General features: G+C 51.2%; 3 protein-coding genes across 7 annotated transcripts in view; all 3 read right to left on the bottom strand.

Annotated features, from left to right (window-relative positions):
- Window positions 1-721: 721 nt before the first annotated feature.
- SCARF1 (scavenger receptor class F member 1) lies at window positions 722-11463 on the bottom strand. 2 transcript variants are annotated; one of them, XM_032457478.1, is made up of 11 exons: window positions 11330-11463; window positions 10985-11046; window positions 10630-10731; window positions 9302-9827; window positions 7748-7966; window positions 7232-7360; window positions 6321-6424; window positions 5714-5834; window positions 4333-4457; window positions 4103-4249; window positions 722-3455 (listed from the first exon to the last, which is right to left on the bottom strand). In XM_032457478.1, exons 1-11 carry the CDS (start codon window positions 11428-11430, stop codon window positions 2587-2589), a joined length of 2505 nt encoding a protein of 834 aa, XP_032313369.1. In that variant the 5' UTR covers window positions 11431-11463; the 3' UTR covers window positions 722-2586. The 2 variants fall into 2 exon arrangements, with proteins under 2 accessions (XP_032313369.1, XP_032313370.1); XM_032457479.1 differs by having other exon boundaries at window positions 3292-3455; window positions 4103-4212.
- A 401-nt stretch (window positions 11464-11864) lies between these two features.
- RILP (Rab interacting lysosomal protein) lies at window positions 11865-15345 on the bottom strand. Of its 4 annotated transcripts, none has more exons than XM_032457486.1 (8): window positions 14851-15345; window positions 14685-14778; window positions 14494-14600; window positions 14147-14392; window positions 13719-13864; window positions 13216-13338; window positions 12556-12682; window positions 11865-12427 (listed from the first exon to the last, which is right to left on the bottom strand). In XM_032457486.1, exons 1-8 carry the CDS (start codon window positions 15076-15078, stop codon window positions 12209-12211), a joined length of 1290 nt encoding a protein of 429 aa, XP_032313377.1. In that variant the 5' UTR covers window positions 15079-15345; the 3' UTR covers window positions 11865-12208. The 4 variants fall into 4 exon arrangements, with proteins under 4 accessions (XP_032313377.1, XP_032313378.1, XP_032313379.1 ...); XM_032457487.1 differs by having other exon boundaries at window positions 12593-12682; window positions 14851-15344; XM_032457488.1 differs by having other exon boundaries at window positions 11865-12353; window positions 12593-12682; window positions 14851-15340.
- Window positions 15346-15874: 529 nt separating this feature from the next.
- PRPF8 (pre-mRNA processing factor 8) overlaps window positions 15875-25432 on the bottom strand; it is a 29321-nt gene continuing 19763 nt past the window's right edge. Inside the window, exons 25-43 of the mRNA XM_006184989.2 lie at window positions 24868-25115; window positions 24586-24765; window positions 24246-24381; window positions 23960-24129; window positions 23667-23796; window positions 23399-23545; window positions 22868-23028; window positions 22368-22559; window positions 21867-22104; window positions 21603-21731; window positions 20423-20536; window positions 20166-20339; window positions 19688-19881; window positions 18721-18960; window positions 18482-18623; window positions 16938-17078; window positions 16664-16803; window positions 16357-16559; window positions 15875-16201 (exon numbers count right to left, since the gene is read on the bottom strand). Coding sequence (XP_006185051.1) covers window positions 16047-16201; window positions 16357-16559; window positions 16664-16803; window positions 16938-17078; window positions 18482-18623; window positions 18721-18960; window positions 19688-19881; window positions 20166-20339; window positions 20423-20536; window positions 21603-21731; window positions 21867-22104; window positions 22368-22559; window positions 22868-23028; window positions 23399-23545; window positions 23667-23796; window positions 23960-24129; window positions 24246-24381; window positions 24586-24765; window positions 24868-25115 — 3234 coding nt within the window. The 3' untranslated portion in view covers window positions 15875-16046. The remainder of the gene's footprint in view (window positions 16202-16356; window positions 16560-16663; window positions 16804-16937; window positions 17079-18481; window positions 18624-18720; window positions 18961-19687; window positions 19882-20165; window positions 20340-20422; window positions 20537-21602; window positions 21732-21866; window positions 22105-22367; window positions 22560-22867; window positions 23029-23398; window positions 23546-23666; window positions 23797-23959; window positions 24130-24245; window positions 24382-24585; window positions 24766-24867; window positions 25116-25432) is intronic.

Genomic DNA, 25432 nt, shown 5'->3' with positions numbered 1-25432 from the left:
TCTTCTAATCTGTTTGTCTCGTCCTCTTCCCATTGACTGAGAACGCCTATTGAGACAAACTATGTCTCATTCAGGTTTGAATCACCAGCCCTTAATATAGAAGTAAGCACAAAGCAGATGTACAATATGAGTTTGTTGAAAGAAAACCTGAACAAATGAAACGAGGGAAAGGTATTAGCTTCTAGTGACAAAGCTGGAGAATGATGTAATATCAATAATAATGACCCTTAATAAGAGCCAAAAATTTACTAGGTGCTTTACATACTTTATGTCATTTAATTCCCACGGTAGCCCTGGGAGATAGGCACATCCCCATTTTTCAGATGAAAATACAGGCTTTAAGTAACATTTCCAAAGTCACAAAATAAGTATGTCAGAACTGAGATCTGAAATGCCGGAGGGTTGGGTTTTTTGGTCAGTCTTTTTGTCAGGAGTGTTAAAGCCCCCACACCAGCACTGCTGGCAAATCATAAAGAAATAAACTGTTACATATAAAATAAGCTAAAAAGAGATATAGTTCAACCCAGGAAATATAGCCAATATTTTACAATAACTACAAATGAAGCATAATCTTTAAAGATTGTCAGTCACCATATTGTACATCTGTAACCTATAGTAGAAGAAAATGTAGAAGATTATTTCACTGATTTTGAGGTAGAGAAGATCTTTTCATCTTTCTGTGAAACATGACATTAAACCCAGAAGTCAAAAAGAAAAAGACTTGTCTAAATGTAAAATTTTAATTTCTATAGAGAAAAAGAAGAAAGAAACTATAAACAGCATTGAAAGACCAATCACAAACTGGGCAAAGAATTAATATCCTTGATACATACAAAGGCATCTATAAATCAGTGAGAAAAAGAGGAACAACTCAATAGGAAATTAGGGGAAGAATATAACCAGCTCATCTATAGGAAGAATACAAATAACTGTTAAAGACATGGAAAGAAGGTCAGTCCTAGAATAATCATAGAAATTCACATTTTAATGATACCATTTTTGATGGTTCGAAAATACAAATGAAAGACTTTTATCTGTACAAAGAGTTTAACTTTTTAAGAAGTTTTAACATGTTATTACTTTAGTTATTTACTTTCATTGTGCTAAAACAATGAGATACCTTTTTTAATCTATCAGATTTGGTGTGGGGAAATAGATACCAACATCACTTATGAGAACACAAAGACATACAATTTCTTTGGAGGGCAGTTTATGATGTTCTTACCCCATAACGCAGTAATTTCACTTCTAGGAATCTCTTCTACAGAAAAACTAGCACAAGTGCAAAAAAAATTATATGTATATGTATATGGACCAAGTTGTACACTGCATCATCATTTATTATATTAAAACAATTAGAAACAACTCAAATCCCTGTAGGTTGGGGATAGTTAAAATAACTTGTGTTATTTCCACCTGATGGGATCCCATGTAGCCATTTTCTATAAAAAAAAAAAAAAGAGGTAGTTTTATATTTACTGACATCAAAAGATAGCCAGGATATATTGTTAAGTAAAAAAGCAAATTCCGGAACAGTACGTCCTTTTGTTTTCACACGCACAGAAAAACATCTGAAAGGAAGCATCTAGAATGTTCATGAGATTCTCTGCACACTGGGACAGAGGGGTTTGCTCTTTATTTCCTGACTGGGTAATACAAGTGTGTGAGGAAAGAATTCAGAACAAGACCAACAGGCATTCCGTGAAAATTAAGTCTAGCCCCTTCCTCACCCCTCAGAATCTTCTGGGGAGAAGGGAAATCTCATTGTTACTTTAGACATGTCTGAAATGTTAGTACTTTTTATTTTTAGCAAAGAACACAGCTTTTAAAATTTCCTTAAAAATTCAATCTAGTGAGAAAAGTAAAAAGACTGTTCACTGTAGAAAATTTGCAAATTATGCAAAAATGTAGGAAGAAAATAAATACCAGCCACAATCTCATCTCCCAGAGAAAAATGCCATTTGATCCCTTTCCCTCGAATCTTTTTTATGCATACACATCATTTTAAAAGAAAGTCCGTAAAAGTCACAAAATCTACACAAAACGGAAGCATTCTAAACGTGTATTCTGAAGCAAAAAGGAATGAAATTTGTAAAAAGAAAAGTTGCATTTTACACTTAACAGTATAGCGAACCTAAACATTCTCCCATATTAAAAACACTCTTACACAACATGATTTATTGTGGTTGTTTAGGAACCTTTCATAAGGAATATTTCTTTAACCAATCTTTTATTGTCAAACATTTAGGTTGTTTCCCATTTCAGAAAAATGTGTTACAAGTGAAGGAAAGAATAGCCTTTGGGGGCAAACAGAGTCCAGGACAACAGAGAAAAAGTCCCTGCTGCCATCTCTTCCCCCTTCCTGACCCCATCCTGGGGGGCCTCTGCTTAGGCCTTCCAGACCTCTCCCAGAGCACTGCCAGGGCCCAGAGCCAACTGGCCTTCAACTCTGATGAGTCCCTGTGGAAAGACAGAGGCGCTGGTATGCCTTTCCTGGCCCTAGAATCTTTTTCCAGTGCAGAATACAATCTGATCCTAGGCAGTTTGGATGCCTGCCCCTATCCATTGTCTTACCACTCATGAAATTCAAGGTCCTCTGGGGTCTGGTGGCCCAGAGATGGGTACAACATTCTCATACTGGGGCTCCTCCTGCCCTTCCTCGCCAGTCAGCTTCTGGGGATCCTGTTCCAGGGGACCATCCCCAGGGGCCAGCTCCTTGCCCCTCCCTGAGCTCTTGGTGCCATCCCCCAACCCCCTGGCCACTTCCTCTGGCCTGGTCCCTGCAGACTCTAAGGTCCCAGGCAGCTCCTCTTTCGGGGCTGAGCTGGGGCTCAGACTGGCAGAGCCAGGGGCCAGCCCGGGGCTGCCCTTGTTCCGACTCAGGGCCCTGCGTGGAGGCTTAGGGATGGCACTCTTGACCCTGGGCTCTGCCTGGCCTTTCTGGAAGCTACCAAAACGGCGGAGGACAGACTGGACGGGGCCCTCAGATCCCTGTGGTGTCCCTGCCAGCATGTAGATCGTGGTCACAGAGCCTGAGCCCTCCTGGACACTGCCCTCGATGGCTTCCACACGCTCAGCCACTGTCCGGCCAGCAAGCAGGAGCCGGCGGCGGCCAATGGCTGAATCCCTGGGGCTGGCAGCACCAGGAGGGGCGCCGTCTGTTTCCGTTTGCTCTGGGCTCATGGGCTCCTCAGCCTCCTGACTTTCAGGACCTGGCTGGGTCCCCCGGGAGAGCCTCTTGGGCTTTCGGAGCGGGCTGGAGAGCTCCCCTGAGCTTCGGCGACTCTGTGGTGCAAACTTGGTACCTTCAGCAAAGGAGACCGAGGGCCGTTTGGCCCGTGCTAGGCTGGATGTGCGCGGGATGGCGAATGGTGTGGAGGCGTCCTCAGGAGGAGGGAAGGGGCCTCCGGCCAGGCTGGCCTCGGGTGACTCTGCTTGGGCTACAGGGACCATCCCTGGCAGAGGAGACAGAAGAGCTTGGCCAAAGCTGGGCTGGCCACCCTCTTCCATTATGCTTACCCAGCTTAGCATCTTCTGGGAGGCCCCAGAAATGGGGCAAGGGAGAGGGTGAAGATGCAGAGAGGCAGGGGAAGGGCCTATTCAGGCAGATGCTCGTGCTTCTGCCCTCTCTTCTCACCACCCCTTCCTACTTTGCACTAATGCCACACTCTAACCACACTGAAGCTCTTTCAAGGCCACACAGCCGTGTCCCTCTCACCTCTGAGCCTTTATGTTCACTGTTCCCTCCTTGAAACATCATTCCCACCTCTCCCTAACTTTCACTGGGCTAATAGCTACTGATTCTGCTCAACTCAGTATCACTAACACTGAGCCATCTTCCCTGACCCCAGTCACCCCCAACATGGCTGGATTACGAGCCCCTACTTGTGTTTCCCCCATGGAAGCATCTATCACTCTGTCCTACAATGTCTGATTACTGCCCACCAGACTATAAGCTTGGTGAGGACAGGAACCTGTCTTGTTCTTTACCGTGTCCCCCAGCCAGGAACAGAGACTAGCACAGAATGGGCGCTTGTTACACATTTGTTGAAGGAATAAAGAAGAGGCTGCTCTGGGGCTGAGTGGGCTGGATGGGGGCTACCTTCATGGGGTGGCACGCAGTAGGCAGGACCCTCATCCTCTTCTCCAGACTCGGGATCAGAAGAGAAAGAGTCATCCGAGGCCCAGCCGGCAGAGGGCGGCTCGATGAAGCTGTGGTTGAAGGGGATCTCCGGGTCGTGGTGCGAGACTGCGGGGGGGCTCGGGGTCAGGCGCAGAGCCCGATAGGAAGCCTTATCCCCTCGCAGCCCCTGAAGCTCAGCTCCCACTTACCTGTCACCCAGGGAAGCTTGTGGCTGCTGAGGGAACTGCAGGGCAGCGCAGAGCCCAGGCTGGAGGTCAGTGCCCCCCAGACCTGCAGCTTCATCCTGGACAGAGCAGTTCCATCTCCTGCTGGCCTGAGGGAATAGGAGAGTGGTCAGCACAGGAGACTCCTGGCTGGGGCAGGGTAGGGGCAGGAGAAGAGGGCCAGGACCTTCCTGGTCCTGGGTTACTCAGAGTGACTGTGTCTACTTCAACAGCTCCCTATGGCTACAAAGTAAAATCCAAACTACAGACCCTGAGATTCGGGACTGTCACAGAGGGTGGCGTAGTTCTGGAGTCACAAGGTAGCAGCTCTGGCTCAGACTTGTGCTCTCTGGGCTTCAGTTTCCTCATCCATAAAATGGGGACAACAACTCCTATTTATCACAGCTTTTTTCAGAACAGCACACCAGATACTTTGCGGGCTGCCCCCAAATGCAGCAATGTGCTATTATCACCCTAGCTGAGCCCCAGCTCTCCTCTCCTTCTGAAAGTGGCACCACCTCCAGGAAACCTGCCCTTGTCCCCACCCCCAAGCTGGAAGTGACTGCTTCACTCATTACCATTCTTCAGACAAACTGTGCACATGTCCTGGCCCTCCTGTGAGGGGCTTCTCCCCTCCCCCAGGCTCTATACCCCAGGGGAGGAGCTACTGGGTCTGCTCTTCTGAGACTCCTGCCCAGCATAGAGGGAAACATGCTCAAGGGTTAGTTCATGAACTAATAAGGAAGCACTGGACAAAGAGTCTGGAAAACGGGGCACAGGCTTCATGCATGCCAGTGACTAGCTGGGTCACCTTGGGCCCATGTCCTCCTGTGAATTGAGAACACTAATCCCCCTGCCCCACATGCCCTGCTCCAAAGCTCCATGCTGCTGTGAGTCTCCAAGGAGCCAAGAAGTGTGAAGAGATCTTGTAAAGGAACAAAGCTCCTTGCAAGGAACATTCCCCTACAGTGGGCTGCAAGCCCAAATCCCTCCTCCCCTCTCCTTTTCTGGGAAAGCCACATTCTCTGCTAAACCACTGCTCAGACTTTTATGGTGCTCTCCCTTGGGGGGCGGTTTGAGGCCTGGTCTCTTCCCCTCCCTGCTTAGAGCTCTCCTGACGCTTCTGCGTTCTGCCAGCTTGGCACCCAGGGTCCCTGCTCCTGTGTGACTCAGAAACTTCCCCCTGAAGGGTGCTGAGGAAGGCAGGTGGCTGACTTGGTGTCTCCAGGCCATAGCCACTGCCAACTACCTCATTACCTCTGAACTCAGTGTGTGACAAGGCCAGCCCTTCCCCACCCCTGAAAGGAAACCAGATGCCACCAATGGCCTGAGCTGTGGGGTCGGGAAGGGACAGACCAGTGTTTACCTGTCCTTGGGGTCCAACCGGGCAGCCCAGCAGCAGCAGGCACAGCAGGCGATGGCCAGGAGGAGCAGCAGCAGAGGCACGAGGATGCCCGCGATGAGGGCGGCATCCTGGCTGTGAGATCCTAAGGAGAATAGAGGATGGGCCAATACTCAGGGCCTCCCTGTCTCCCACAATTCTGTCTCATCTCTAGCTCTGAACTGCCTACTTCCCAGAATCTTCCACCCGTGGGTCTCTCCCCATCTTCTGAGAGATGTAGACTCTGCCAGCCTGGAGGCCCCCTCCTCCAAGCAGCCTCCCTGCTGGTCAGTCCCCTCCTGATGGTCCATGGCCTGTTCTACAAACTCTTGCCGCCCAGTTTTCAGGCTTGATGCACATCCCAGTGTCCAGCCCTCCCTGCTCGTTTCCATTGGGTGCTAGCCTGGTTTCTCAGGGGACAGGGGCTCTGTGACATCTTCAGGAGGCCCCGAAGCATTCATACCAATTTCAGGTAAAGGAAATGTCTCTGACATGAGCCCAGCCTTCCTGGCAAGTTGTGAGGCCCTGGAGCCCATATAAAGGGCTGATCTTTCCCTGGTTACTGCACCCTGTATTCTCCCTTCCACCTTACCCAGCTGGCAGGCCCCAGAGACCGGGTGGCAGGTTCCCTCGGGGCATTCGCAGGGAACAGAGCAGTTGTTTCCATGGAAGCCAGATGGGCACGAAGTGTTGCAGCTTTGGGGTGACAAAGAGAGACAGGCTGAAGGCTGGGTTAGAAGGCATGGAGGCGGGCAGGGGATGGGGAAGGTAGATTTCTGGGCACTGCTCCCCACTCCCTGCCACAGAGACTTCCCAGGATGAAGCCCACATAGACACCTCTGATCTCTGAGCCACATTCTAAGCACCCCTGGCAGTGTTTGGAAGAATCCCTCTGCCCCTGCGCCCATCTTCCAGAAAGACCACCTACAAGCTGCTTCCCGGCTCTCAGCTCCTCCAAGGTGTAAGCCTCAGACAGGGTCCAACTCCCATGATCCTCATCCCTTCCCACCCAGCCCTAGTATGAAATAAGCAATACGCTAATGGAATCCAGAGAAACTTCCTTAGGGTTTGGATGTCTGAGCCAGGCCGAGGGCTGTGCCTAACTCTCTGGGCCTTTGTTCTCTCCTCTATAAAATGAGGTCTCTGTATAAAATGAGGACATTCTGTTCTACAGGGGGAAAACTTGACACTGGAGACATTAACATTGATTATGTTTTACTATCTAAAAACCTTAGAGAAACATTAGCGTCTGGAGCCTTACCCCTACATAACTTCTATTTTGGAAGCCCCATCTAGCTAGGAAGCCAGGCTTTTTAAATTAAGCATTACTCTGACCCTCCTTTGAAAGATGCAGACCCCACAACAGGAGGAATAACTTCTTCGTTATGAGGATGCTGGGTGGATGTTTGGGAGGTGGAGAAGCCCAGGAAGGGAAGTTTAGGAAGCAGGTTGCACAGAGGCCTGACCTAGGCCCCTGCCTCCTTCCAGGGCCCCTGTCCCTACCTGGGTCCCCAGTAGCCAGCATTGCAGACACACTCCCCAGTCACAGCATCACAGGCCCCCTGGGCACAGGGCAGGCAGGTAGAGCCACAGCCTTCCCCAAAGGTGCCAATCGGGCAGGGGTCTTCACACCTGAGGTGAGGCAAGAGTCAGAATAGGGGGGCAGGGCAGGCCTGGCCTCCAGAGGGGGATCCTACCCACCTTCCCCCACACTTCTAGATTCAGAGACCCAACTGTCTACTCCTCAGCAGTGAAGCTCAGGTGCAAACCCAACAGATAACAGACTATAGATCACTGGACAGAGAAGACAGCGGGAAACTTGAGAGATGAGGGAGCTGGAGGAGACCCCTGCCCAGGACCTCATCAGCACCATCTCTCTCCCCTCAGTCTTCACTGGAGGTAGAACCCACAGGGCTGTGTGAATGTTTGCATTGGAGGGGCAGCTATCCCAGAGGGAGCAGCTAGGGTGAGGCTCCAGAAGGAAGATGTACCCCACCCAGAGCAAGCCAGCCTTCTCACCTGGGCCCCAGCCAGCCAGGGTCACAGCGCTGACACTGCCCAGTGTCTGGCTGACAGGCCTCCCCAAGCCGGCAGTGGGGGCACTGCTGCCTGCAGTTATCGCCAAAGGTGCCAGGAGGGCAGGGCTGGTGGCACTGGGTCCCATTCCAGCCTGGCTCGCAGGACTCACAGCTGCCTGTGTCTGCAGAGCATGGCTCATTCTGCTTGCAGTGGCCACAGCTGGGAAGAGAAGACCGTCATGGGAACGCAGGGAGGCGGACAGGTGAGGCGCCCGCCCAGGCCTCCAGGGGCACTGGAGAGCATCCCTGTCCCTCAGCTTGGTCACTCAGGCAGATGTGAGCCTCAGTTTCCCCATGCTGTACAACAAAGAGGTTGGACAGGCTATCTCTGCAGGGTCTAATGGGATTCCAGCCCTCTCCTAATCCCTCATTCGTAGCCCCATCATTCCGTGGGTCCCAGGGTCACCAGGAGCTCCCAGCCCAGCCAGGGCAGCCAAGTTACCACTCCAACCTCTGCCTCCCTTCTGTCCAGTGTTCCCTTCCTCCTCCTCCTCCTTTTCTCTCTTCCACCCATGCCATCTCAGAGGTCTGGCAAGAACTGACCTCGGTAGTTTATCTTCTATCCCATTTTATGCATTATGAAAATGATAAAAATGGGTTTTCACCGCTATAATTTTAAGTTTTTCTTAAATTTTTTCCAATTTTATTGAGTTATAATTGACATATAGCTCTGTATAAGTTTAAAGCATACAGCATAACGACCACACATATATATTGTGAAATGATTACCACCAAAAGGTCACTTAACATCCATCATCTCATATGAATACAAAAGAGTGGGAAAAAAAAAGGTTTTCTCCTTGTGAAGAGAGATCTTAGGATCTAGTCTTTTAGCAACTTTTCCAATAAGGTTTATCTTATCTTAACTTCTCATTGATCTTTAACAGTTACTTGAAGTTTCTCCCTCTAGAGATACTCCTTTAACTACCTGGGATCATATGCCTGGATCAGACTCATTTGGAAGGGGAGGAAGGGAGTTCGTAAGATCAATTTGGCGGCTCTGACCAGCTTTTAAAAGATGGGGGAAGAGTATAGCTCAGTGATAGAGTGCATGCTTAGCATGCATGAAGTTCTGGACTCAATCCTCAATACCTCCATTAAAAATTAATAAATAGATTAATAAACCTAATGACCTCCACCCCAGCAAAAAAAAAAAAAGAGAGAGAGAGAGAGAGAAAACATTTTGGTATATGTATGTGTTGTCTGGATAAACTTTTACTTCAGTTAAATATATATATAATGCGATGTAAAACGTTTCTTACTGTTGAAGTGCAATTGGTCGAAGTTTGAAAGCCACTAAGTCTCAGAAGGACCCTGAAATCATTTTGCCACGTGATTCATTTTTTAAAATCTGTTTCTAAGCATGGCTTGCTAGTAGTAGTATCTTTTGTTTAACAGTAATCGTATGAAAGTGGTGAGCGAGGCTGGATCCTTCGCACGCCCTCCCCCCTCCCTTCTCAGCCGCATCCCCCCATCGCCGTGCTGCCCGGCTCACCTGTCGCGGCACTGCGGCCCGTAGCGGCCCGGGGTGCAGGGCAGCTCGCAGCGCGCGCCGCGGAAGCCGGGCGGGCAGGCGCACTGGCCGGAGGCGGCGCTGCAGCGGCCGCGCACGCACTGGCACGGCTGCCGGCACTCGGGGCCCCACCAGCCCGGCCGGCAGGCGCAGCGGCCCGACTCCTGCGCGCACGGTGAGCCGTGGCACGAGCAGCGGAAGCTGCAGCGGCGGCCCCACCAGCCCGGCTCGCACAGGCAGGAGCCGGTGGCCGGATCGCAGCGCGCCCCCGCTGGGTTGCACTGGCACGGGCGGCGGCACGTGGACGACCACCAGCCGGGCTCGCAGCTGCACGCGCCGGTCTCGGGGTTGCAACGTCCGTGGGGGGCGCAGGCGCACGCGAACTCGCAGCGGGCGCCCCAGCGGTCGGGTTGGCAGTGGCACACGCCTGTGGCCGGCTCGCACTGGCCATGCGGGTGGCAGGAGCAGCTCTCGCGGCAGTCGGGGCCCCAGTACTGGCCCGGGCAGCCTGGGGATGGCGACGGGGAGTGGGGGACATAAAGGTGTGAGCGGGCTCAGGTACAGGCACAGATTCCCAAGCCACGACCCCCTTCCACGAGGACGAGGGGGCACCAGGCCCGCCCTCCAAGAACTAAGGTCAGCCTGTTTTGGGGCACAGCATACTTCCTGCCCCAGACTCCGGGGCAGTAGCCCAGCCTTCCACTTCCACATTTCAGAACACACTTAAAGATCATGAGTGGAAAAGGGCCTTACTCAGAGTCACCCAGAAGTGGATGGGCCTTCATTCATGCCCTTCCTCCCTCTCACTGGGTTCCACTTCTATGTCTATCCCGGCCTGGATGCTGCCCATCAGGGTCTCAGAGGAAGCCACATTCCCCGCAGTGTCTCTCAGCCCTGACTCTCCGTCTCTCTGCCAACCAACCCCTTTCCCATGTCCCTCTTTCTGCCAGAGGGGGCAGACAGTCCAGCCACCCTCCACACAGACATAAGGTGTACGTGGGGGAGACTGAGAATGCAACCATTCTGCAGTTAATGGGGATCCCCAGCATCTTTACCACAGAATTAAATGGGAAGATGAATGGACCAGAACTAAAACTGTAGGAGGGCTTTGTGGATACAGGTAAAAACCAGATGATTCAGGGCATCTCCCAGGAGTGCATCACTTCCTGTCTCTAGAACTCGATTTCCTCAGTGAAGCTTGGAGGGACTCTGGCCCTGCTGTTCTAAGATGACATTCCTACCTGCTTCATCACCCTGCTCCCCAAGTCCTGCCCAGCAACTTGACCCCTCAGGAGAGACTCAGGACTCACGGGAGTTGCACTGGGCCCCGAAGAATCCAGGTTTGCATCGACAGAGGCCTGGTTTCACACATACCTCGTCTTCCCGACAGGCGTCCAGCCCCTCGCAAATAGCTGAAAAACACCGCCCCCAGGTTGGAAGGACTGGGGTATGACCAGGGGACACTCTGCCCCTCTCACTGGCTCCTGGTGCCCTGCCCCCCTCGAGAGCTGTTTCCTCGGGGCTGGGGGTGTGTGTGTCACAGGATGGACCCTAGTTCTAGGGCTCAGAGGGCAAACAGACCCGAGGAGGTAGGAAGGAAGGGTCACTAGGTTATGTTCACTTTACTTCTCGGATTGGGGGGGGGGTTCCGTCCTGGCTACTCACGGATGGTGCATTCGCGATCTTTCTGCCTCCACCCTGGGCAGCACTGGAGCTCAACAGAGGGGCTGTGGGGCAGAGAGGGGTCAGCCGGGGGGCAGCCTGGCTCCGCAGCCTGGCTGAGATGTGGGAGGCTGCCTCAGCCCCATGAGGCAGGTCTGGCCAAGAGTCACAGGTCCAGTGTCCCCAACCCCTTCCCTTTCTGTCCCAGGCCTTCCAACCATCTGTCCTCCAGGCTGTCCCCAAGCCCTCTTGCTTTAGCCCCATGACCTCTGTCCTCACTCCTCTTTCCTCCCAATGCCCCAACACCAGTTCAGCCACCTCCCCATCAGAACCCCCCACAAGACCTACCTGCCAGCCATGCAGACGTGCTGCCCTCTGGGGTCCAGCTCAGACTCCTGGGTCCCCCGAGTCCAGAGCAGCAGTAGAGGGAACAGCAGCCTGATCCCCATGGCGGCCAGTATAGCAGGAAGGCTTGGGTTAGTCTGGCCCCCACAGCTCCCAACCCCCTCCCTGCTTCCTCCCAAGGCTTTTCCTGAGGAAACCAGGCCGGAGGGGCGGGTTGCCATGAGGCACCTCCCTGAGAGGGTGGGCAGGCGCTGAGACGACCAGACACTAGAGAACTAAAAGGGAAAGGCAGGCCAAGGGCGAGACCTGAGTGAGGGCTTAAGGGGCAAGTTTCAGTCTGGAGGAGGCAGTATGAGGAGGCTGTAAGTTCCGGGTCCTGGGGAATGGGGTGGGGGCAGTGAGGGGAGGAGCTACAGATTTCTATTATGTCACACTCCCCAAAGGAACTGGGAGAAGCCTCTCCACTCAGTGACAACCATGAGGATCCTCCTGGCAGAGCTGGGCAGGGGCAGAACACTGACAGACAGGCATGGAGCAGTTTCTGGGTACCATGGGCAGTTGCTTTATTCCATTAGCTCAGGCCACCCCCACAATCCCGTGGGAGATAGGTAGTCAGTTCTCCATTTTGTGGATGGGGAAACTGAGACTCAGAGAGGAAACACTCTTCTCTGGCCCTGGAGGATTGGCACAGAGATACAGGAAGGAAGGTAGGTTGAGCTCCCCATCACGCCCCAGCTCAGACCAGGATTAGAAAAGAGCCTGGAGAGGCTGGGAAGGAGGTAACCCTGTCCTCATTTGAGGTCACACATCCACCCACAGATAGATCCCAAAGTCAGTCCTCTGCAGCAGCTGAGACCCCAGACCAGAGTAGGGCAGGGCCTATCAGGAGTTGGGGTCTGTTAGGCTGCCCACAGGCTCCAAGTGGGGTGGCTGTGGGGCCTCCTCTTCTCCCTGTCGCTTGCTGGGAGCCACGCTGCTGGTCTCTGCTTCAGGGGCCTCTGCTTCACCCCGATACCACAGGCCAAAGCTGGGGGAAAGCCAAGAGGTGCTTTGAGGCTGGATGCCAGGGAGGTCGAGGATAGGGGCTGAAGGCAGGGGGTGCTGTAAAAAGGGAACGCAGGAGGAAGAAAGAGCAGCATGAGGCAGGGAGAGGTGAGGGGGCCACCAGAGGAGCAGGAGGGGACGGGTGTGCTCAGAGCTTGAGCGGGAAAGGGGGGCCCCTCCTTCACCTCCACCATATTTGTCCTTCCTCTTCCCCTAACATACAAACTCCGAATTCTGGACTCAGGAGGTGGCGGTTGGGGGTGGTCTCCCTTATCACTGGAGAGCAGCAGCCATGAGCCATCCTCATCGTCACTGAGGCAGAGGAGAGAGGAGATGTGAGGGCCATTTATCAAGGCCCCGAGGGAAAATGGAAGTCCACCTATGTTCAGCTTTCCGTGTGGCCCCCAGGAACAGGTGGGGGAGGACAGAGTGACTTCAGAGTCCCGAAGGCTAGAGAGGAGAAGCTGGGGAGATGGAGGACATCTTGAAGCTTTTCTTTTCTAGCCTGATACACAGCAGGCCCCTGACAAGGCTACAGCCACAGCCTTACCCCTCTGAGAACAGACACAGCCAAGACGAGAAACAGAAAACTGAAGAACCAAGAAGCAGAGTTAGCAGGTTTCTTCTGCAGATGTACAGCATGGCAGGTGGGAGCAGCGCGACCCAGAGAGAAGTGTGGTGGGCTCAGGGGGTGACCAGGCCAGATTAGCAGATTTCAGAAGTGACTAGGCTAAGTGAAAGGCTTTAGGGGTTGCTGGATTGGGGTGACAACAGACTCGGAAGGTGACCAGGCTGGGTCAGCAGGAGAGAGAGCTGGTTCAGTGGAAATGGAGGCAGGGCCTTACCTGCTCTCTGCTTCCTCTGGGATCCCTAACATCTTGGCCTTGATCTTCTTCCGCTGCTTCCTGACAGCCACCTTCATAGCTTCCAGTAGGAGCTCAGGGACCCGGTGGTCTGTGAGCAGCTCCCTACAGAGGAGGAGGGGCAGAGAAAAAAGTGGTGGAGATGCCAAGAGTAGGTCTCGTCCCAAATATGTGTGCATGTTTTTCCCCCTTTTGGAAACATTCTGCCTCGCTAACCCCCTCAGACCTTAGCTTAGGTGTCACCCCTCCTAGGCATGCTTCCTTGATGGCCGCTGCAACTTCTGTGACCCTTTGCATTGGCTCTTCCCCATTTGGAAGAAGCTCCAGGAGGGCAGGGGCCATGTGATCCATGTCCTCCAGTGCCCGGCACAGTGCCCGGCCCACGACACCGTGGATACATCAGTGGACCAAAGAAGGAGGCAGGTGAACCGAGGCCTAGGAACAGGTGTCCCCTGCCCCTCCCAGCCCCTACCCTGTGCCCTCACCGCTGGAAGTAGGCCAACTCCTCCTTCAGCAGGAACACGTTCGCTTTGAGCTCATTCCTCTCCTGAAGGATCTGCTCAACTTCCTCTCGACTAAAGCCGCACTGCCCTACCTTGTAGGGGCGCTCTGGCTGCAGTGGGGTATCCGCCTGCAGAAGGACAGGCTTGCTGGAAGCGGGGAGCGCCTCGCTGGCCCTGCCGTGCCCCGGGGCCATCATAGGGACACTAGAGAAAGTGACTGGCAGGGAGACTTCGGAGGCCAGGGCACTGCAATAAATGGCAGGTGCCAGACCGGTGCTCTGGCCGAGAGTGGGGCTGGAGGCGCACTCTTGTGCCACCTTCCAGCTTCCGGTGGCCCAACTACACAGCACAGCAAAACTTTTAGGGCCCACCGAGTGCTAGACGGGTCCCTGACATCTTAGGGCACTCACAGAGTCCTCAGGGGTCGCCGGGGCTCCTGCGCTGTTGGCTGCCAGCTCGGGCTCCTGCCTCTGATCGCACCTGGGGCCCTCAGCCTGATCCCGCCCCCGTTCTTGAGACCACTCCTTGGCGGCTTCGCCCTGCAGCTCCCGCTGGCTCTCACGGTCCCGCGCGGCGCTCAGCTGGGCCTGCACAGCGGCCAGCTTGTGCCGCAACTCCGCATTCACCAGCAGGAGGCGCTGCAGCTGCTCCTGCAACTGTGGGCGGAGCAAAGGTGGGGCTGGTGGGCGGGGCACCCAGGGGCCGGGAGAACCCCGCCCCCCCCCCCCCACGACGCCCCGCCCCAGCCCGCCCTCACCGCCTCCGTCTCCTGGCTGCGCTGCAGCAGGTCGCGGTTGTGCGCCCGGAGTTCGTCCCGCTGGCGGTCGGTCACTTCCTTGAGCTGCCGCAGCAAAGCGCGCTCCTCTGAGGAAGGGGTGTTCTTAGCGGCGGCCCGCGGGGGGAGGCCCTGAGCCGCCGCGCCCTGACCCCCAGCCAGCTGGCACTCACCCTGTGGCCCAGAGCGCAACTCTCTGCGGAGGCGCTCGTTCTCCTCCCGTAGCCGCCGCAGCTCCAGTTCGGCCTGCTGCGCCGACACCTGCAGCTGGGGAGGCCGGGCTTTCACTGTTAGGCTCCGTCGCCTCGCGAGTGGCGAGGGGAGAGAGCCGTGACTCACCGAGTCTGGGGCGGGCCCCACGGCCGCCTTTTCCAGGAGCTCCAGGGATTGCACCACCAGCGGCACGAGCCCGGCCGCCGCCTCCGGCCCGAAGCGACGCGCCAGCTCCTTCAACTCAGTGCCGAGAGCTCCCGCTAGATGGTACACGAGCTCCGCCGCCGTCCCCGACCCTGCCGCCACCCGAGGCCCCCATCCGTGCGCTCCAGGCGCCGCCCTCCTGGGCTCCATGTCCCCCGAGGGCGACTAGGGCTGCGACACCCTCCCCCAACCCCTACTAGGGCAGGAAAAAGCGAAACAATTTCGCCCTGGAAGCAGTTTAGGACAGTAGAGGGCGGGGTAGAAGCGACAAGGGAGGAGCGATTACGAGAAAAGGCCTGTGGAAGGGGCGTCTCAGTGCCCTGGGCCTTGTCCTCTTCAAGCCCCAAGGTCACAGGAAGCAGGACAGCCAACTTCCAGCTAGGCGTCCAGGAGCTGAGGCACAAGGGCTGTTAAGTGGTCACTTTCGTCAAGCCCTCCCTACAGTGCCCAAACCAGGCTCCACCCCTGTGTCTGAAGTCATGCGGCCTGACTTGGCTGCCAAACTCTACAGGCAAGAAGTGAGAGGTAGGAGGGCTGTCACTGGCCTCAGCCAGAGGCAGCCAACTGTCCAGCCGTGTGCCTGTTTCCAAGACTGACAGAGAGCGACACAAAGCTTAAAGGGCTAAACTGGGCACCACAGTGGCAGGAAACAAGCCACAGCTTCTACACTCCAAACAGCAGCCACTGTTCCAAGGGATGTTGGAAATGGATGAGGGTTTGCAAGTATTTGAGGGAAACTGGCAAATGTGGTCATAGCAGCAGGAGTGTGAAGGTTCAAGTCTCCTTCAGTCCTCTGAGTCTAGAGGATATTTGGCCCCACAGCTCCTGAATAACTGGCCTCATGCCACCTGAAGGCTGAGTGCAGCACCTTACAGTGGACAAGTCTAGCCTCCTACCATTCCTACACCCAGAATTTGAGCTCAGAGGGAAAAAACAACTCAAAAACTCCTATTTATACAAAATTTATTATACTTTGTTCAGAATTACACATCACAGGTCAACAACATAACAAACACAAAATAGAGGGAAAAGAGGTCTAGCTGCTGAATGTCACCAGCTTGTCTGTGGGAGTAAAAGGCTCCAGCCTTTGGGGAATCTGAAAGGAGGTGAGGAGACGACTACGCATAGAGATCCTCTCGGTCCGCAGAGTAGACCTCGCCCTCCTGCAGGAGAGCAAAGTTGAGGAAGTGGGAGGGTCGGTGCACCTCATGGTAGAACTCTTTGGGGTTTGCCAGTTGCAGCTCATACTTCATGTTGGGATCATGCCGGACACCTTGAAATAGAAGGAAATATCCAATGAGACAAGGTCCATCTGCCTCACCTGGCCTGGGCCCCTGAGCCATCTCCAAACCAAAGTCCAGCCCCAAGTGCTACAGGTGATGGCCTAGCCCCATCCCCACTTTCTTGTGCCCCCATCCCTCCACATACCCATAAAGTTGTAGTTCCACGAGGACTGAGCAGGAACCATAAAGAAGCCGAGGAAGCGGTCCGACAGGAGCATCTGGACCCTCTCGTAGTGTGAGGGTAGGTAGCCCTTGGGATTGTTGCCCTTGTCTGTGTTCTGGCGGCCCCATTCATAGCCACTGGGGGTCAGCTTGTAGGCTGTCAGGGTGCAGGAGCCTGGTGTGAAGCTGGAAGATGGACAAGGGCAGGGTCAGAGTTCAGGCCACCACTCTGGGCCCTAGCCCACAATACCCACCCCTCCATACTTCCTCCCAAGGGGGTGCAAGCCTACCTGCAGGTGATGATAATGGTCTTCTCGCCATCCCAAGATGGGTTGTCAGCCATGATCTTGGCATGGGTGGTGACATCCTGGGGTGACAGCTGGGGGGACTCGTTGGGCTGAGTGTGGATCCAACCTAAAGGTTCCATCTCCTATAGGTAGAGTGGTGAAAAGTCATTCAGAGCCCAGTCTGCAGACATGAATCCCACCCATGAGAGTAATATCCCTGCCTTCCCTCCACCTCCCTGAGAGCAGAAAGCCCTGGTTCTCTGACACCCTGACTGACCTTGAGGTACTCATGCTGGGGCAGCTGGCCAGGCAGGTGCACAGTCTGGTGAGTACCCCACTGCGGTACCATCACAATGCAGCGGATCTCCTTCACCTGGGGGTTATCTGGTGGGCTCACCCCATACAGGTACCCTGCAATCTGGAGACAAGGGGGTCAAGAACCAAAAAGATTCCAGCCCAAACTTGGGGCTGTCAGCCCTGTGTTTAATTCCCTTCATCAAGAACAAGGACAGATGCCACTCTCCCTTCTGAGTGAGACAGATGTACTCTGTCTATGAAGTGTGTATCTACTTTTACTTTAAACTGAGCACCCAACCCATCTTGTGGCCTTTCTCTTGCCTTCTGAAACAGCCTGGAGTATGAATTTCTCTAAATACATCTACCTTTACTCAAAAAAAAGAAAGAAAGAAAGAAAAGGAACAAGGACAGAGTTTCTCAAAATGTGGTCAGAATTTCCTGTATCAGAAACACCTGTGGCACTTATTCAAAATCTTAAACGTGGACTTCATCTCAGAATTATCACATTATCTCTTGAGTAGGGTCCAATAGTCACACTGTTCCCCAGGTGATTACTTAAGTACAGTATCCATAAACAAATGAGCACACAAGCACACAGCTCATCCATTTAATCCACAAGCTGAACACATCTTTTAAACTAGCACTAGGCAGTACTTTAAATTTTACATTGTCACGAACCAAGTGTGTTCCTATAAACTCATTCAACACAGGATATTAATATTCTTTTCAAATTCACCAAGCTGAGGCCAAAAGTTGGTGTTTTATAAAATAAGAATTTCCCTGATTACTGGTAAAGTTGACCATCTTTTCATATATTTCTCACCTGCAGTTCCTTTTCTGAACTACCTTCAATTCTTTGCCCATTTTTACAGTTATCCTCAAAAAAATTAACTTCTTAGAATTCTCTATTCTAGATCCTAACCTATAATATCTTAGAGTTATGCAAATATTTTCTTCCTGTTTTTAGTTTGTCTTTTGCGGTACCCTTTGTCACACACCAGTTATAAATTTTGATGATGCTTTTGTATTTTGTGCCTTATTTTTTCATGTATGTGTGTCCTATTTAAGAAGGTTATCCCAACACTAACATAATAAATGTTTTAATACTCCAGTTTAGTATTTTGTATTCAGATCTTTACTCCATCTGGATTTTACTTTTGTAAGTGGTATGAGGCAGAGATCAAGCCTCGTTTTGCTGTTTTAGTATCATAAGGCACACAATCCTACAGACTTGCTACATACACCACATTTATTATACACACATGCATCTGTTTTGGACTATATGATATTCTCTTTCAGTAACTTCTAAGGTAATAATACTTTCTTCTCTCAACTGCCATAGCTTTACAATGTTTTGGTATCTGGTTGAGGGCGAAACCCTCCTCACTGTTTTGGCTATCCTTTTATATTTACTCATGCAGGAATCTCAAAACCAGCACTTCAGGTTCCAGGAAATCTTAATTGAGTTTTAGGGACCTAAAATGCTGGGCATACACTGTAGCCTAGCTGAACACAAGTACTCACTTGGGCCCGAAGGTCAGATATGCAGATAAACTTCTTAAGCACATTCTTGGGAAGGATATAGGTATAACCAGTCTCCTTGATGTCATCAGATGAAACATAGATGTGATTGGTCCTTAGGTGCAAGTTGGCAGCAGAGATGGCCCTAAAAACAGGTAGGGAATGTCGGCATCTTTCAACCCGAGCACCTCAGGAAGCACCTGTAGGCCTTCCATCCCTACCCTTCTGGTCCCTTACAGTACCTGACCCTCCATTCAGTCTTAGATGAGAAAGTCTGGGTCTCATAGTTGCTGGTGGTAGAGGTGATGATCTCGTCACCATGCTTGTTGACAGTACGAGTCTGTGTTGCAGTCAGCTGAGACTGTTCCTTGGTCTGCTTCTCAATCTCAGCTATCTGCTGCCGCTGCTGTGACGGTGCTGAGATCTCCATACCCAGGATGATGTCTCGAATTTCTGACTGTGTCAGTGACGCCACATTCACACTGTAGGGACACCATGGGTTGGTTACACCACAAGGATCCCACCCCCTTGGTCACCTATGCCCCAATGGCAAAAGTGTAACTTGGTGGGACAGGGGAGCCATATTCTTACCCCACACAATCCTCAAGTGATACCTGTAAAGGAAGTGTGAAGTGGAAATACACTAACACTGATAAGATCTGTCACATCCAAGGCTGGCCCTGTGCACCTTTCAGCCATGCTCTAATGCTCAGCATTCATACCTCCAACTTTTCCTCAAGAAAAAGTATCCTGGTACCAAAAAAACTCTCAAAATCAAAAAATCCTAGAACAAGTTCCCAATCACAGTTGGTATGTCAGCCACCCTCAGTGGGTGTCTGGAAATCCATGAACAATTTCGGTTGTCACAATGACGGAAGAAGAGGGAAGGAAGGTGTGTACTGTCACGAGTGGTACCTGGTGGTCTGGGATGTTAGAACTTCCTATAATGTGTAGACTGTAAAGAAATGCCCTGCTCAAAATGGTAACAGTGCCTCTGCAGAGGAACAATGCCCAAGAGTCAGCCTGAGCCCTGAGACATGGACACTTCCTACACCATCTGAAGGCACTCTCTTCTACAGGCATTTCCAGGAAAATTTCTTGAGAAATTTCTGAGTTTAAAATGTTTCCAAAAACCCAGAAGGTGTACAGTGAGCCACCCATTTCACCCTTGTTGGATCTCCCATCTGTCTCCTCAGCACCACTGCTCACTTGTTTTTCTTGCCGTAGTCGGCCAAGATAAGGTCCTTGAGCTGCACTTCCACCTTGATCCACTCCTCATCAGTCAGAGTGGGCCAGATGTGGTGTGGTTCTGTGATCGTGGTCTTGTCTGGCTTCAGGATCACTTTTGCCCGGTCATTGTTCACATGCAGGGCACGCAGAATCAGGATGAGGCGGGAGAAAGCCTGGGGAGAGATGTGGCAGCTTGGGGAAGGTCAGCCCCTTTTCTTGATCCTATCCTTTTAAGGGAACCCAAGAACTGATTTCAAACTCTAAGGTACCTGCCCCTGTCCCCGCCCTCACTACGAGTCAACCTGATACTCAGAGAAGAATCACTGGCCCATGCACAGGTTAAAGATCTGAAAATGTCCCCACAAGGAGCCAGTGGGAAAAGTTAAGGCACAGGATCTTCTTGTAACCCCAAACCCACTCTTCTTAAAGTGACTGTCTTTGTGAGGTGGCTTCATACCGTGTAAGAGGAGATAGTCTTGAGCCAGTCATCATAGAGGTTAAAAAGAACCATCTGGGGCTCAGTGGCTTTAAGGATGAGATCCCCAAACTTTTCCACCTTGAGACAAGCCTGGAAGGGGAGCTGGAGCTCTGATCCTTTGATCACAATATTGGGGAAGTCTAGCAAGTGCACCTGAGACAAGATCAAGTCCAAGATTAGAAACAGCCAGCAGGTTATCAGCCCTCTTCTCTTCTACCTCATCCATCACCTCTCACCTCCAATGGATCCAACATGCCCTTCCTGGTGACAATGATCTGCTTGGGCTGCTCCTCCACTGGCAGAGATCGAATCAGAGCAGCCACTTCCTCAGCTGTCTTCCACTTAGCCAACTAAAAAGGAGGAGAGAAGGAAATGGAGTCTCCACCGTCCCAGGTCAACTAGAACAGAAGATCCTAGTCTAGAAATAATCAATCTATGTTTCTATTGTGTACCGCTAACATTCAATGGCCTTGCCTCAAGGGATGTTTCAACCTAGCTGGCCAGACAAAACTCATACACGATAATACCACAAGCCGGTATTTGATTATATACTACACCATGTCAGGGTCAAAAGAAATTAAGGCTAAAGGACATAAAAAGCTGCACAAAGAAAGAGGTCTTTAGGGATGAGTAAGACAGTGATTAAGAGAACAGAGAGTTCATTCCAGAAGGAAAGATCAAAGAGCAAAGCCACAGAAGTGGAGATGCTCATCAGGGCTTCTGGATACAGAATCCTGGGCTGACTGCCAGAGTAAACATGCTATAGAGGAAGAGAAACTGTAGCTGGACAGGTTACAGCCCAGCCAAAGATTAAGTATCTAGGAAGCCAAAGAGTTAACTCAGCAAAAAGGAATGGGCTTTGTACCAACAGCTTTGAGGTAGAGAAGAGATTTGGTGAAATTCATGTTTTAAGAATGTTTGCTCCAGTTCTTCTTAAAACTGCTGCGGGATGGGGGGCAAGAATGTTTGTTCCCTTTAGAAAGTTCCTTTTTATTTTCTTTTTTAAATTTTGGGGGGAGATAATTAGGTTTATTTAGTTTCTCTAATGGAAGTACTGAGAACTGAACCCAGGATCTCATGTATGCTAAGCACACACTCCACCACTGAGCTATACCCTCCCCCCGCCCCACCCAGAAACATGATTTTTGGTAGCCCTCTTCAAGACAGGTTAGAGATGGGAGATTCAGAGGCAGAGAGGCCAGCTAGTAGGTAATGAAGGACCTCAAATACTCTTGGACCTCTTAAAGAACTCTTCCCAAGTTAAGTAATTCAGGGGAAAAAGTTTAAATGAGATGTCCTCAATCTTTCAAAGAGAGAAACAGGAGACTCTCTCTCTGCCACACACACCCTTCACATACCAAAGAATAAGAGGCAGAAAGGTTCTTCTATAGCCTCTCTATCCTTTAACCTGCTCACCTGCCCCAAACGCTTCTGTCCAGCCCACACAGATGTGTGAATTATTTTGAGGAACAGCTGCCCTGTGCGTGGGTTGAAGATGAAGATGGCCCCATTGATGGGCTTGGTGGTCAAGTTCCCTTCAAAGGTCTAAAGAATGATTACATCAGTTAGCGCAGTCTAGACACAACCATCCTACCTTCATTCCACTATGCACACACTTGCCCCATCACCCTCCCTGAGGCATACAGAATCCCACACCCCCACACTGAGCCCAACTCTCACCTTATGGATAGTCACTCTGTAGACATTAGTGTCATCCACAAACCAGATAATCTGGTTGGAGAAGAGCTCACCATAGTTCTGAGAGGATAGATAGGGCTCAGTAGGCTCAGATGAATAGAGCTGCAGACCCTTACGGATCCGTTCACGTAACACATACAAGGCAGGGTTTGCCTTCATGATCTTGGCCATGGCCTGTTGTATGAGAGGCTTGCTGCCAGGAAACCAGTTTCCATAGGCACTGTGAGGGTGGAAGAGACAAGAGAAGTGAAGACCAGGTTGGTAATCCCAGGAACAAGGCAAACTGCAACTCTACAGAAAAAAGAAGACTGTTGGCCAAGCCGACAACAAGAGTCTACTCATGTACACAGAGGCAGGGAAGGAAAAGTCAGTGACCCAGAGGAGGAAGGGGCCAAACTTCATTTCGCCTGGGCAAACAAAAAAACACATGTATATTACAGTATGGGGCTGATGAAAAATACGTGCTTCTGAGCCCCAGCTTACCTATGCAGGTTATAGGCCAGGTCAATAGCAATGAGCACACCCGTGGGTGAAGGATAGATACTCATGTTGTCCGTGGTGTAGTCCAAGAACTTGGCCCGGGCGTAGCGCTCAATGTCATGGGAATCATAGTCTCCCCAGCGCAACTGGATGTCAATCCAATACTTCTGAGTGGTGGTGCTATCCATCACGTCCCTGGGGGTGGAGACGAGTTAGGAGTCTAGGCTTCCAGGAAGACACTGGCACAACCAATGCCCCCTGAACCACAAAATGTTTCAATCACTACATCTAAATCTCAAAATTAACTCCTCTATCTGTTCCAGATCAGCAAGACCCACCAGAGAATTAGCAGACCTGGCTGAGGGTGCCAACAGGATCCAGGGGTAGCACTGGCTCCAAGTTAGAAAGAAAGACAGCCAGGGACAATTCCTAAAGTAGCACTGCTAGAAGAACAGTAAAATTAAGGTTCCTAGATACCCAGGGCTGGGTCAAAAGGCACTTACTTGGAGTCTGCTAGCAATGAGGGCCGGGAGACATTCCACTTATAGGAGGCAAAGAGCAGGATATCTGCACAAGAAGAGTTCATCTTATAGGACTTTCGGGGGTGGATTGTCTCCTTTTGTACTGTCTCAATTTCCAGTGCATCCAGTTCCTGATCAAACACCTGGAGGCAAAGGTGGAAAGGTTATGACAATTTATGGAACCCATTTAGAATAAGGGCTTATAAGGGAGGGTATAGCTCAAGTCGTAGAGTGTATGCTTAGCATGCACGAGGTCCTGGGTTCCATCCCCAGTATCTGCTCTGAAAAATAAATAAACCTAATTACCTCTACCATCACCACCCTCACCAGAAAAAAATTTTTTTTAATAAAAGAAAAAAAAAAAGAATGAGGGCTTATAGAACTTTAGATACTGTGGCATCTGGTACCACAACAGAAGTCTCATCCTTGGAGCTTTGAGGATGGATTTCCTGTACCCAAAAGAGAGAGCTGACTTGATTTTTTGTGCATCATCCCCGCTCAGTTCCAGCCCACCTGACACAAGTCCATAACGATGCTCTCGTGGATCTTCTGCCACAAGTGAGCTCGGAAGATCTGGATGAGAGAGATCTTTAGTGTGGGGATCTTGCCGTGCATAAAGATACCCGTCAGGTCCAGCTGCACCTGGAAGCCTACGTAAACCTGCCAGGAAAAAGAGAGCGACACTAGAGACTGAGAGACTTTGGTTCTTAGGACATAACTGAGGAAGTAGAAACCCTTGTTTTTTAGCTTCCCATCTCCCATGTCTACCAGTCACACTCACATTGGCGCGATTGATGGTTGGGGACCACCAGAGGGTGAATCTACGATTGGGAATCTGGTTCAATCCTGATCGCTGAGCATTGGTCAGCTTCTTCCATTTCATAGACTCCTCAAAACCACTGGCTTTCTCCCTGGGAAAAAGAAGAGACCAAATAGTGATGTCCTGCCGTCTCCCAGAGCACTGCCGACCTCTTAGGGGGCAGTCTGGGAAACACCAGAGTAGAACACAAAGGAGTGAGCTTGCTGGGCTGTGATGTGTGAGAGGTCACTGTGATGGGAAAATAGAATCCTCACCAGAAAAGCCCCTCCCAGGTAGGGAAGTAAGTGCCCTTGAAGAGTGTGTGTTCCAGAATGCCTTCCACACCACCCAGGGCCTGGATCATGTCTGTACGGTAATTGTTCAGGTTCCAGAGCTTCCCATCATGACGCTGGTGTGTCCACCAAAAAGGATTCTGCTTCAAAACCTAGATGGTGAGGCAGGTACAATCAAGCTTCTGGGTGCCCAACTGCTCCAGGTTCCCAGCATGGCCACAGATTCTCCTAATTCAGGGGAAATCTCTCCACTATCCCCTCCATGTACCTGGTACTGCTTAAAGTCAGTTCGAACACGCCAACCCTTATCATAAGCCAATGTGTGCCGGTCCTTCTGGAAGAGGGTATTGATTCGAGGAATGCCACGATCCCATGAATCTTCTAGATCTTCTAAAGTTAGTCGTCTGCCAAAGAAAAGAGATCAAACACATGCTCATTGAAAGAGTTCAGCATTCCTCCCTGAGCAATGATAATTAGGGTCAATTTTTATGGAGCCTACTTCTTAGACTCCATAAAAATAAAGCATGGTCTGCTCCCAACTGCCATGCAGGGCTTAAAGTTCACCCCCCTCCCCTAAACAGAACCGCTATGTTCTTCTGGATGCCCACCTGTTCTGAGCAATGGCCTCTTGTCTCTTGAGTGCATACTCAGCCCAGACCCGCTGAGAATCAATGAACTCGCTCTCCCATGGCTGTATGTAGCGATACAAGTTGGGAATCAGCTGGTCTTCTTCATGGCTCATTCCTGAACGGAAATGTGTGATACCTACATCTGTCTGCTTGGACCACCTATTTGGGGGCACAACCAAGATCAGAGATAAAAATAAAGGCTAAAAGTAAAGAAACATCCTGTTCCCTCAGGGTCTGGCAAGGTTTTCAGCCAAGTCCTACCTGAGGTCAGACTGGGGGATGAGCACATGTCCCATTGAGAGCATGCCAAGGCCACCCAACTCCTTAGGGGTGTAGAACACAACAGGGGGGAACCGACTCGGCATCTTGGAGTTGAGGCCAATCTTGATCCGTGTCTGGATTTTGTTCTCACACTTCACCAGCAAGTCCAGGAGCTCCTGGGTGTTCACCACAGCCTCTCGAAAGTATGTCATAAGGCCAATAAGAGCTGTGTTCCACTTATTCACAATCTGAAGACAATGGGAAAGAAGTATATTACAGGTAAGCCGCTGAAGAGAGAGGATGTGTGACTAGGGATGATTTGATGCAATTAGTTATATTCTCCCTAGTTTTCAAGAAAGATTTTGAGTTCACTGTCATTAGGGAAGTATGTGTAAGTCAAAATCATCAGATACTACTTAACACCTACTGGAATGGCTGTAAGTGACACATGTTAGCAAGCATGTGGAGAAAATGGAACTCTCATATGGTGCAGCCACACTGAAACATTTTGGCAGTTCCTCAAACAATTAAACACAGAGTTACCATATAACCCAATAATTCTACT

Source organism: Camelus ferus, chromosome 16 (genome assembly GCF_009834535.1).
Source record: "Camelus ferus isolate YT-003-E chromosome 16, BCGSAC_Cfer_1.0, whole genome shotgun sequence".
Taxonomy (NCBI): domain Eukaryota; kingdom Metazoa; phylum Chordata; class Mammalia; order Artiodactyla; family Camelidae; genus Camelus; species Camelus ferus.
Note: the sequence above shows the minus strand (reverse complement) of the source record. Positions and strands in the feature narration are given on the sequence as shown.